This window comes from Tachyglossus aculeatus, chromosome X5 (genome assembly GCF_015852505.1).
Source record: "Tachyglossus aculeatus isolate mTacAcu1 chromosome X5, mTacAcu1.pri, whole genome shotgun sequence".
In the NCBI taxonomy this organism is placed as follows: Eukaryota; Metazoa; Chordata; class Mammalia; order Monotremata; family Tachyglossidae; genus Tachyglossus; species Tachyglossus aculeatus.
In genome coordinates, this window is record NC_052097.1 from 5821709 (window position 1) to 5834977 (window position 13269).

Below are 13269 nucleotides of genomic sequence, written 5' to 3' on the forward strand. Positions count from 1 at the left end.
TGCACTTGACATGGGCTATTTTAAGAGTGAACTCTCAGAAGAGTTCTATCAACCAGATTGAACATTAAAAGGGAGAGGAAGAGAAAAAAATATACATCGACCATTTCTTTTTCCTTGACTCTCCAAGCAGGTAATTCCCAAATCCACCTTGCTACTCTCAATCTCTGTCCTTCTCTGCATCTCCTCCTGCCTCCAGGGCATTTTTATACAGATAATCCCATCAGGCACCTCAAACTCTACATGCCCCAAACAGAAATCCTCATTTACCCTCTAAAGCCCTCTCTTCCCACTGACTTTCTCAACACTATCATCCTCCCTATCTCATAAACCAGTTACTTTGGCATTATCCTTGACCCCACAATCTCTTCCAAACCTCATATTCCTGCCAAAATCTCCCGAATCTGCTCCTTCCACTCATCTGTACTGTCACAATGCTGGTACAAGCACTTGTCATCCTAATTTGACTACAGCCTCCTTGCTGATCTCCCTGCCTTCAATCCATACTGCTCTACTTTCCTTAGCATTTTTTTTTAAATGCTACTTGGGGCACATCTTCCCATTCTTCAAACTCCTTCAATGGTTACCCATTCTCCTAGGTATCGAGCAGAAACACATGCTCTTAGTACAGTGCTCTGCACATAGTAAGCGCTCAACAAGAACAATTGAATGAATGCTCGTCCTGAGCGGGGAATGTGTCTGTTTATTGTTACATTTACTCTCCCAAGTGTTTAGTACAGTACTCTGCACACAGTAAGTACTCAATACAATCAAATGAATTAATGAATGGTTTAAAGGCACTCAAGCAGCCCTCTTCTATAATTTATTCTTGTTCCTCTCCTACTGCACACCAACACACACACGTCATTCCTCTCAAGCCAACCAGCTCACTGTGCCTCATTCTCATCTCTCTAGCTTTTTCTCTCCCTCCTGTGGGGACTCCCTCTCCCTATCTTCAAAGCACATCTCATCTAAAATCACATCTTTCCAGATGGCTTTCTCTGATGAATCTCTCATCTCCCCAATCCATTTTCCCCATGACTAGCAATCCAACATTTCCCTATTAACAATTCATTTGACTTTGAGGGCAGATTTGAGACATTCCAGATTAGATAGGGTTAATAGTTTTGTATAATAATGATGGTATTTATTAAGTGCTTACTATGTGCAAAGCCCTGTTCTAAGCGCTGGGGAGGATACATGGTGATCAGGTTGTCCTATGTGGGGCTCACAGTCTTAATCCCTATTTTACAGAAGAGGTAACTGAGGCCCAGAGAAGTGAAGTGACTTGCCCAAAGTCACACTGCTGACAAGTAGCAGAAGAGGGATTAGAACCTATGACCTCTGACTCCCAATCCCTTGCTCCTTCCACTGAGCCACGCTACTTCCCCATTAAATGGTATTTGTTAAGTGCTTATTTAGTGCTAGACACTGTACTAAGCAATGGAGTATATTCAAATTAATCAGGTTGGACACAGTCCATGCCCCACATGGGGCTCACAGCCTTAATTCCCATTTTACAGCTGAGGTAACTAAGGCCCAGAGAAGTCAAATGACTTGCCCAAGGTCTCACAGCAAACAAGTAGTGGAGCCAGGATTAGAACTCAGTTCCTTCCAAATCCCAGGCCCATGCTCTATCTACTAGGCCATGGCTACTTCTTGACATCACCTCATTGTAAGTCTCCCCATAATTCAAAATTTTTTAGATACTCAAGGGTAAATGAAGTGTCTCAATACTTAAACCAGGTGAATAAAGTGCTGTTTCGCTACATCAGACGACTGATATAAGCCAGGATATGGGCTAACTAGCACACTGGCGCTATGAATTCCTTTTCCTATCAAATGCCTCTCTGGCAAAACTCCCTTATAAGCTGAATATATACCCCTCCAATATACAAAATGATATTTTCACCAAGCAGAAGCTTCAGACAGCTTTTTGATCACTTCTTTCACTCAATTCCCCCAAAGGAAAATGGAAAGGAAAATTTGATAGTCTAAAAAATCCCCCAACCTGTATATTCACTCTATAAAATTTTATATTCTGGCTCTAAAGCTGATTATAAATTTAATTACGGTCTTTAATGCATGCAAATTTATTAGTTCCCAGTTGACAGCAATGTTACAGAGACTCTAAAGGGTTTAAAGATGACTTGTGTATAGGGGCAGGAACAATGGAATAGAAATATTCACCTACAAATCTCAACGGAAATCCAAGTTCATAGGGGTCAAAAGTGAATATGCATACACCAGAAAGAGCATAAATGAAGACCATCACCCAGGCTCAACTGATGATCCATAGCTTTTCTCTTTACACTTTTAAAATTTGATCTCTTAATCTGGCTTTCACTGATTTAAGTATTTCATTTTGGATGTATTTATTTTTTGGAAAGGGAGAAAATCTGCTAATGTATAATAATGTGGTACACTTTTAGTTATGAAGACACACTGGCTAAGTATTGAAATGTGTGATCTTTAAGAGCAAAATCACCTTGAAGGGTACATTTGACATTCTAAACCTGAAACATTACATATCATAGGGGCACCAGAATTGATGCTCCATTTCTTTCAATAACTTCATGTCTTTGCTGTTCCCTCTCTAAAATGTCTAAAGACTGAAAGTTTGAAAAATTAACCCCAAGTGGCTCTAAAGTTTAAGAGTGTGTGTTTTTCTTTGGAATCAACAGAATTTCAGCAACAAAGAATCACCTGCCTGCAAGTTGCAGACCAAGTGAGGTTTTTCAAAGGATGACTGACCTTGTGCTCATCTGCAGACCCCATCCCTCCTCCCCTGACACTTGCCCACGCTTAGTACAGAGCTTTGCACATGGTAAGTGCTCAATAAATACTTTTGCTTGATTGCCCGATCCTAAGGAAATGTATAGATTACAATGCCAAGAAGCAGCATGGGCTAGTGGAAAGACCTACTCAAAAAACACTTGCCTGTTCTGTAACCTTGGGTAAATCACTTTATTTCTCTGTGCCTCAGTTGCCTCATCTGTAAAATGGGAATAAAACAGCCCTTCACTCTCTCTTTCAGATTATGAGCCCACATGGGGCAGAAACTGTGGCTGATCTGCTATGTTGAATCAGCACTAGTTCAGTGCTTATAAGCATCTTTGCTGGTTTGACAAATAATTGACCCTCTTTGAGACCTAAAATTGGACACTTTCTAGAGTTGCCTAGGAGTCCTGTTGGGCCATTACATACTAATTTTTCAGTTCATTTATTTTACAGTCCAGGTAGAATATAGACTCATTTATAATGCATTACACTAATCCATATTGGATATCCATATAAATTCCTTTATGCATTATTAGTTCCAAACTGAGTTACTTTGATTGATGAAATATATAAAGGGCATTCTTTACTTAAAGGAAAATCATTTATCTTAAACCAAACAGAAATGAATAAATAGTAAAACCTGAAATGTAATTGGATTTCAGGGAGCCCACAAATGAAAAAAAAATTCAATCCCTCATAAATGTTTACATCTAAGAATCTAATCTTCCATAAAAATAAATGTGCATTGCATATTAATGATCTACAGGGCATAAAACCCTTTCATTTTGTATTTTTAACAAGCTGAATGATTTTGGCCTCTTTTAAACTCACCTACCCACTCTTACTCCACAATCTGAAATGTCATTATTATCTTAATCTAGAACTAGCCACATTCAATTCTCATCAAATCAAAAAGTATCTAGTACCTGGAACACCCTCTAGGCCCTCAGGAAAGGGTAAATAATTGAATCCCTTGGCACCTTTTACTGTTATATCTACTTGGATTTCTAAAACTTGATTTTTAACTTGTACCTCTATAAAAGCAGTAATTCAGTGAATTTCAGATTAAGGCCAATTATTGCTGAAAGTTTATATGGTTGGGGAGAACTTGTGAATTGGCCTTTGCAGATGTACTGCATCCTTTTGTTAGAAACTCAGGAGTCCATCTTGCCGGACTCATCCCATAAAGAAATAAAATCGATGGAACAGCATTTCAGCCTTTCTTACATCTCAGAAAGGACAAGGGCTAATTTTTAACTGGCATCAAACTACTCACAGGCAGCTGGTTTGGTTGGCAAACCACTCAGGAGTCTGCAAGTCTCTTTTTCCACCTCACAATGATCAGTTGCCCACCCTTAGTCTATCTGCTCCATCAGCCAGGCTGACTGCAGAAGCTATAGGAAAGCTGAGGGCCCTCATAAAACAAAGGGCAGGAGAAGAGTCACAATTCTAGAAGTTCCCTCAGAGCCAGGAGAAGAGTAGCCATTACCCCCATCTTTGCATGTTTATCCCCATTGGCCCTGCCTCTGTGTTCATGTCTATCCCAGATTGTAAGCTTCCATAGAGGACAGACTATGTCTTATTTTCCTTTAGCAATTTCCTACGGACCTCTGCAAGAAGTAGACGCTCAGTATGTCATCAATTCGGCTGAATTCTGCTCAATTATGGTGTCACCCTCAGGAAGCTGATTTCTGCTTGATTCGGAGAAGTACTTAGAGGTTTGTCCATCTGTTTCTGTCTATTATTATTATTATGGTATTTGTTAAGTGCTTACTATGTGCCAAGCACTGTTCTAATCTGACTCAATGGGCCTGTGATGATTTGACATTAAAGTGTCTACAAACTACGTTAGACCATGCTGGGCTGACTGCCCACTAGCAGTCACTAGCCACTAGCCGTGCTGTTAGAATGTCTATGTTAGTGCTGGGCACACAGTACTCACTCAATAAATATGATTGATTGATGATTGATCAACATCCCTTTTAATTTGGAATGAAGTTAAAATCACCAGAACTAATTGCTCATGCACAGGGAGTGTGTGGTTGTTAGCCACTTACTCTCCAACAGGTTGGGAGGACTGCAGAAAAGCGCCCATGGGTCCTTTGTCATCAGCAGCTAAAGGGAGAAAGGATGGGGGTGGAATGATCCAAGGGAAGAGGTTAGGATTATAGAAACCTAGCAGAGGAAGAGCAAGAAATAACAGAGGAAACCAGAGGCCTTTCAGCTAGCTCATCACTCTTATGACCCCAAGTCAAGAGTTCCAGGGACTCAATCCATCAATGGGATTTATTGAGCACCTACTGAGTGCTGAGCACTGTACTAGTCACTTGGGAAAGTACCACACAAGATAGTTGGTCAACAAGTTTCCTGCCCATAAGGAGCTGACAGTCCAGATGGGAAGATGGATGCTAAAATAAATTATGGATACAGAGATAAGTGCTGTGGGGCTGAGGGTGAGGTGAATATCAAGTGCTTAAAGGGCACAGATCCAAGGGCACAGGCTGTGTAGAAGGTGGAGGGATTTGGGGACATTAGGGCTTAGTTGGGGAAAGGAAGCTAATTCAAAGAAAAAAACTATGAATTTACAAAAGAGAGGCAAGCATGTGGCCTAATGGATAATGTGCCTGGGAGTCAAAAAGACATCAGTTCTAATCCCAGCTCTGCCTCTTGCTGCTGTGTGGCCTTGGGGAAGTCACTTCACTTCTCTATGCCTCAATTACCTCATCTGGAAAATGGGTATTAAGATGGTGAGACTCCATATGGGGCACGGTCAGTGTCTAACCTGACTATCTCATTCATTCAATCGTATTTACTGAGCACTTACTGTGTGCAGATCACTCTACTAAGCACTTGGGTACCCCAGCACCTAGTAAAATGCCTGACACACAAGAAGCACTTAACAAATACCATTTAAAAAAAAAACCACTAAAAGGAGTTTAATGAAAATGCCACACAATGGGCCTGATGTGAACCAGAACTGAAAGAAACAAAATGACCCACTGAGAAATCCCAATAAAGTTATTTAGATTCCCTCAATTCTCTTCAGCCCAAATAAGGGAAGCACTATTGGTTTTCTTTCTAGTACAGATACGTATGTGGATTTGCTTACACTATTAAGTAGCATTTTATACACATAAGATGAAATATTTTGAAGATATAATCAAGCTCCCTGAAATCTTAGGGGACTTAAGTGATTAAGGAAAAGGCTATCAAAAGCATGTTTTCCAAGAGTTATAACCACGATGAACAAACTTTACTGGATGTTTGATCTGGTGTCAGTTAGGAGCCAACACGCTTCTTCAGGAGAGATCAAAAGCCAACAAATGGCTTAATGAAAAGTAGTCATTTCACATTCTGTAGTTTTTCCCAACTCACTTAAAGAACAAAACCATAAAAAATTCAAACTGGACATGAGAATCAAAATTGGTGAGCCCACTTTTAGACTGTGAGCCCACTGTTTGGTAGGGACTGTCTCTATATGTTGCCAACTTGTACTTCCCAAGCGCTTAGTACAGTGCTCTGCACACAGTAAGCGCTCAATAAATATGATTGATTGATTGACTTCCAGAGAGGGAAAATGAGTTCTATGGCAAGTCTTCAAACAATACAGCTATTTTTTACTTCTTTAATATTTTAAGGGGAAAGTATGAAAATTCTCATCTGTAGAGAAGGAATTACTGTGGCGGTTAACAACTCTTATTAAAGTTACACAATAGTTAGAATCATTGCTAGCCATGGAAATAAAAGTCAGAGTGTCAAGCAGCTGAAGAGAAATAACGGGGACTAATGGAAAGAGCAAAGGCCTGGGAATCAAAGGACTTGGGTTCTAATCCTGGTTCCATCACTTTTCTGCTGTGTGACCTTGGGCGAGTTAAATTCTCTGTGCCTCAGTTATCTCATCTGAAAAATGGGGATTAAGACTGTTAGCCCCACGTGGGATCTGTACTGTGTCCAACCTATCTTGTGGTTAGTACAATACCTGAGGGGCGGGGAGGTTGCAGATCCCAGGATGCCCAGAGGAGCAGCACTAACCTGCTACCAAGGTCAGGCTCATTCAGGCCAAAGAAGCTGAATGTTTTTCTTGTGTATAATAACAACTGAATATGCAAGCCACTATGAAAGGTATGTTTCTGGCCTATTTGGGGATTTTGATATTTCTTACTAGCTCCTACTCTGCTGATGAACAAGAGAAAGAAACAAAACGGCTTCCAGAAAGACTAGAAATAATTCTTGAACTGGTCTAGGAGTTTTCTACTGGTTAGTATTCCATTTGAATCACAAACTTAAATTTCACACTGAACTTCAGCTGCCCCTCTGTTCTCAACTTTGCAACGAAGTCCTATCCAAAGTTAAGTTTTGACGTGATAAAGAGCAGTTCCACTTTCAACAGCAAGGACATAGCCAATGGGATAATTTACTGCTACAAGATTAGTGTAAAAACTGTGTAATTGTCTTTTGGAATTTGATTGCTTTGGATCATGTCAAGTTTGGATGGGAAAAGGAAATAGCAAAGTTAATGAATTTTCTGATCTTCTTTTCTGTTAGTTACCTTTTAAATTTGGAGACACATCTGTGACTTATTTGAAAGGCTGCAGAATGAACCAATGCCATCTGCTTCCACTAAACTGTAGACAGTAGACTGTAAGGTCATTGTTGCAGGGAATGTGTCCGTTAAATTGTTCTCTGTCGAGTGCTTAGTACATTGCTCTGCACACAGTAAGTGCTCAGTAAATGCTCAGTAAATAGGATTGACTAACATGTGCTTGTTATGGTATCAAATTCTTCTCCCAGTAGTACTGACTTGTAGCAATTTTCCTGAGGTATCCTACCTAACTCTGTCTCAACTACCCCGCAAAAGTCCACTTGTTAGTGGGAAGCAGCACGGCCTAGTGGATATAGCTCAGGTCTGTGAGTCAGAAAGACATGGGATCTAAACCCTGTTCTGCCTCGTCTGCTGTGAGACCTTGGGCAAGTCACTTCACTTCTCTGTGCCTCAGTTAACTTCATCCTTAAAATGGGGATTAAGACTGTGAGACCCCTGTGTCCAACCCAATCACCTTGTATCCACCTCAGTGCTGAGTACAGTGCCTGCATGTAGTAAGTGCGTAACAAATACCACAATTGTTATTAATTGCTGCACTGACCTATTTCTGCAAATTTATTTCATTCCTAAACTTGGTTCTTGGTTTTGGTGACCTCTGAAGTTAAAGCTTTTCACATAGTCACATTCTCCCATATACATAACCTCATCCCACCCACAAACCCTACCTCTTGGTAGTTAGAGCAATCCCGTAGGAATTTAACTCAATAGCTTTTCACATAAAAATCACAATCAGATGGAAAACAGTGGAGGGGATGGTGTTTAGTTAGTGAACCGTGACCCAAATTTCACTCATGAGAGGGGAAAATCCATTTTACGACCTGGCATCTTCCAATGGGAAAACTATTCCCAATTTACAAGGATTATTTCATGTCCACCTTTTTAAGAAAAATGTCATACTGACCCAAGTCCATACTGACCCGAATGCAAAAACACCAAGGCTGTGGTGAGTGTGGATCAATAATGCATTAGCCAGCAAAAGTGATAAATTGAATGAATCAACAAAAATGATGATGTCACTAAAAATATTATTACATTGCCATTTCTTTTGTCGTTTTATGGTATTTGCTAAGCGCTTACTATGTGCTAGGCACTCTTCTGAGTGCTGGAGTAGATACAGAGTAATAAGATTGGACATAGTCTACGATCAATGTGGGGCTCACAGTCTTAATCCCCAATTTACAGTTGACATCACTGAGGCACAGAGAAGTGAAGTGACTTGCCCACTAGGCCATGATGCTTTGAAGCAGCATAAAAAACAGCATGGCCTAATGGATAGAGTACAGGCCTAGGAGTCAGAAGGCCCTGAGTTTGAATCCCACTTCTACCACTTTTCTTCTGTGTGACCTTGGGCAAGTCAATTCACTTCTCTGTGCCTCAGTTCCCTCATCTGTAAAATGGGGATAAAGGCTGTGAGCCCCATGTGAGACAGAGACTATGTCCAACCTGATTACTTTTCATCTACCCACTGTTTAGTACATGCCTCGCATATAATAAGCACTTAAAAATACCATAAAAAATTATAAAACACTATCGGATTAGGAAAATGGAAGAGGGGATTGGAGTGGTTACACAAACTGAGTTTTCTCCCTTGAAAATGAACTCGTTCTTCCTCAAAAAATCACTAGTGACATTAACATTCATTGATTTACAAGCGCTTAGTACAGTGCTCAAGCGCTTAGTACAGTGCTCTGCACATAGTAAGCGCTCAATAAATATGATTGATTGATTGATTTACCATTAAAGATAAAATGAACATACAGTGTTAACTGGAGATCAAACAACTGCCCTTTAATTGAAAACTCCTCCTAGACACTCAAATTAGAACACATGTATTTGGGGGTTTTCGTGATTTTTCCTACCGTTCAGACTTCATGAATGGATCGCTCTACTATTCTCACCCATGATTCCTCACACTACTTATGAGCCAACTTTTTGCTTCTATCTTTACAATCCTGGTATATTTATGGTGCATTTAAGGCAGGAGAGAAACAAATGGGTGAAGCCGCAGCAAATGGCCCAAGGATACAGTCCCTTCCTGGAAAGAGGATTTTGTGACGAACCATTTCTCCCATAATGCATCCCACAGACCATATATCCACTAGAACAGCAGAGAAGGGGAGGGGAAAAAAGGAAGAGGGGACAAAAAGCAAAGTTAACTAAGACAATTAACTCTATAGGAAGGGAAAAAGAGTAGGTTGATGAGAAAGCACACTTTTGGCATTTTCCACTGAACCCTGACTGAAAAAGTAAAAATACATTTTGAGCAGAATTGTATTGCTTTAAAAAATAATACCTGCGATTAGAAATGGCATTTGCTGAACCAAAAATGAGCGCTTTTTACCACTTTGCATGCCTCTTTGAGGAATTTCCCCACAGATGATTCAATAATTCCCGAAACAGGAAAAGACTGCCTGATGCAAAGAGCCTCCAGTAGGAAGCAGACTTTTAAGAGCCAAGGAAGAAAGGGATGGCAACATCAGCTTTCCAATTATAGGATAAAATCCTGAGCCATGCTGAAAAAGGGGACAAAAGAGGAGTCCAAAAACCTTCGGGTGAACACTTTTACACGGCAGTAGAGATTTCTCTTCTGCCTTCTGCCCTCCACCCCCGTGTCACTGAGGGTCCAGGGGTCAAGCTGGCTATTGACTTTAACCTTCTGTCGAAGCAGAAAAGTAGCCACCATGTCTGTCCCACCCTGGGAAGATTGGTGCAAACCCCACTGCCACCTCCCAGCCCAGTGTCACCCTTCGTTTAGCAGCCTTGGTGCTCAGAGACTTCAGGAGGGGGCAGACAGAGGGATTTAGATGGGGAAAGCCTTCCCTTTCCTACTCCTCTCCCCAGGAGCTAACTTCACTGGTCCTTTGGCCAATGGACCTTGGGATATTTTTCCCACTGAAACCTTACAAGAAAGTCAGGGGAAAAGATCTGCATGCCCAGCGTGGTGGAGGGTGGGTGGCCAGATCTCTGCATTCTTGGAAACAGAGCTTTGTCAGTATGGAATCCTCAGTGCCTGGTAGGTGGGGAGCATGGAAAGACCCTGAGAATCCATTTCTCCTCTTTTTATCTCCCTTTAAAAAGAAAAAAAAGCAGGGAACTTTTCGGTAAAACGAAATCTGGGTGAAAGGCTTCATTTGGAGGAAGGAAGGGGGCGGCAAAGGTGAACAGAAGGACTGGAGCATGCCTGGTAAGAAGGGTGGGGAGAGGTGAAGGGGTGAGGAGAAAGCAACTTTCTCCCACATGACAGCTTTAGTGGCTCTTGGGGGAGTGCAGCAAGACTGAGAAGGCCTGTGATCTCAGCGAAGCCGGCGTAGCAGGGAGAAGTGAGCTGGCACAGTCAAAGGGACACTGTTAGGGGGGAGAAAAGACAAGTTGGAGGGGTTTTTTTATCAGTGCTACAGAGTGGGGAGAAGCAGGAGGACGAGGACAGACCCGCTAAATACGAGCTTTCTTTTGGCCTTCTCCTTGCCAAGGCTTGGTTTAACCTGGTCCTTAAAAAAAAAAAAAACACTTGGAAAGAATTTGCAAGGAAAACCTTCTGCTGCAAGTGAGATTCGCTTGCTTTGTTCTGGCATTTGCTACGGAGCAGGCGCCGGGATCCCCCTACAATTCAATAGATGTGGCCCTTTGCCCAGCTCTTACATCACCCACCTACTCATGCCAACCTGCCCAAACAACAGGGCTTCTCCTCTCCCTCACAGATGCCCCAGAATAATGCCCAGCTGCCACTCTGTCCAAATCGGGAACATTTTCTTTGGGGTTAAAAAACTTTGGTGGGGACAGACACACTGGTGTTCAGCTGGTCAACCTATGAATGAAGAGCGCTGGAAAGATTCCTATATCGGCCAGGGTAATTAAAAGTTAACCCACTGGAAAAATCTTGTCCTGCTTTCTCTCTCATTTAGCATTTGGCTTTGCTCAATCATTAGGACACAAAGCAGAAGCCCATAAGTAGTCCAGTCATTCTGCAAAACTACAGAATGCTTGGTTGGGGAAATTCTAAATTCCCCTCATTATCAGCACGTCTTTGAGTGGGGCTTCTAATTGCATGTTTTTCTTTTTATCCGTTGAGTCCTGAAATGATAACAGAAAGTTGATGGTTCTGTGCCTCCCTCCTCCTACACTCACCCAGAGAATCAGTAAGGACTTTCCATCAGCTCAACCACATGAGCCACTCTCTTTCCATTATAAGGAATCATCCTCCATATGCACTTTTGTCAGCCCCAACCTATTTACCAGCTCCAGAAAGTCTAGCCAATCACAAATTCCTTCTTACACTCTGGTAGTTTGCCACTGAATAAAGAGATGGCATATCCAGAGGTAGCATAAATTCCGGAGTTTCCTCCCTAATAAATAAATCCTAACCAACTCTGGCAGAAACCTTCAGGATGGTAAGCGGATGGCTCTTCAAGCAACCCACTGTGATCTTGGATTGAAGAGATCCCTCCATTTTAGCACCTCAGAGGTGAGCTGTGACTATTGGGGGTTTATCCCAAGTGGTAGCCCCTACCATTTTCCTTGTAGCCCATGCCCAAGATGACCTCCGGTGCTCTGTAATAGCGGGTCACCACGTAAGGAGTCATCATGAAGCTCGTGCCTGCGGTTCTGGCCAGTCCAAAGTCCAGAATCTTCAGCGTGCAGTCTGACTTGACCACGATGTTGCTGGGCTTTAAATCCTGCAAGAAAAGTAGCCAAAGGAGAGGATAAAGGAGAAGAAACCGGGGCCAGTCATGAGATCCTTTTCCTCCTCCAAACTGGCCTGAGCAATGATATTTTCTCTTTAACCTTTAAAACCTAGGCCTCACCAGCACCTGTTTCTCTAAACACCTCTTCCAAATCCTTCCTAGTTATCTGTTAGAGCAGCGGACAGAAACTTCGCCTCTCTCTCTCTCTCGGGGAAATGAGTCATTAAGATTAACGCAATGATGCATTTGCTCTCCTTCCTTTTTGGGTACCACCACATCCGTCAACGAGTTATCACCACCCAAAGTGTTCCATTAGGGCATGCAGAGGGTTCCATTATTATCCCGAGGCTGACAGAAAAGGAGATGAAGAGAAGCTGGCTTCCTCCAACTGGAGACAGACAACCTAGAGGCTTTTCCCCTATTTCCTCTTCTCCCACTCCCTTCTGCATCACCCTTGAACTTTGATTTACACACTTTATTCACCCCTCCCTCAGCCCCATAGCCAGTTAGCTATGACAAGCGGCACTGTGGCAAATCACATTTCTCCCACCCAGGATGAGGGAGTTGATACTAATCTCTTCCTTTACCAATGGTTGGCTCTTACCCTGTGAATGATCCCGGCAGAGTGAAGGTGCTTGATACCACATAGCATTTGGTAGAGAAGGTAAGACATTCTCTCGTGGTCCAGTTCCATCTGAATGACTTGACACAAGTTGGCGTCCATCAACTCCATTACCAGATATCTAGAGGTGGTAAATCCACACTGTGTCACACGATGACCTCAGGTCATAGTTAAGACCCCTCAGACGTTAAACCCATTTATCTCACCTTACTTTAAAGTCTGTTTTTCCCATGGTTGCGTGAATCAAAGAAGCTGAGGAACTTTCTTAGAATACAATGGTTAAACTGTACCTCCACCACCACGTACCTAAATGGAACTATCCAGCTGAAGAATTTTGAAAACATTACCCTTTGCACTTCACAAAATCACTAGGCTCTGCCTGGGGAATTTGTGAAAAGAACATGAGAAGCATCCTAGCCTAGTGGAAAGAGCGTGGGCCTGGGATTCAGAGGATCTGGATTCTAATACTGGCTCTGCCATGTACCTGTTATATGACCTTGGGCAAGTCACTATACTTCTCTATGCCTCAGTTCCCTCACCTTCAGTATAGGGATTCTCAACCTCCTATTTAGACTATGAGCCCC

The 13269-nt window shown here is 42.1% G+C and overlaps 1 protein-coding gene across 7 annotated transcripts in view; it reads right to left on the reverse strand.

Moving 5' to 3' along the window:
* The window catches only part of MAPK10 (mitogen-activated protein kinase 10), a 148742-nt gene that overhangs the window by 35805 nt on the left and 99668 nt on the right, over positions 1 to 13269 (reverse strand). For all 7 annotated transcript variants that reach the window (XM_038769233.1, XM_038769236.1, XM_038769238.1 and 4 more), the window contains 3 exons: positions 12668 to 12806; positions 11889 to 12054; positions 9408 to 9479 (listed from right to left, as the gene is read on the reverse strand). In XM_038769233.1, the coding sequence (XP_038625161.1) occupies positions 9408 to 9479; positions 11889 to 12054; positions 12668 to 12806 (377 nt within the window). The remainder of the gene's footprint in view (positions 1 to 9407; positions 9480 to 11888; positions 12055 to 12667; positions 12807 to 13269) is intronic.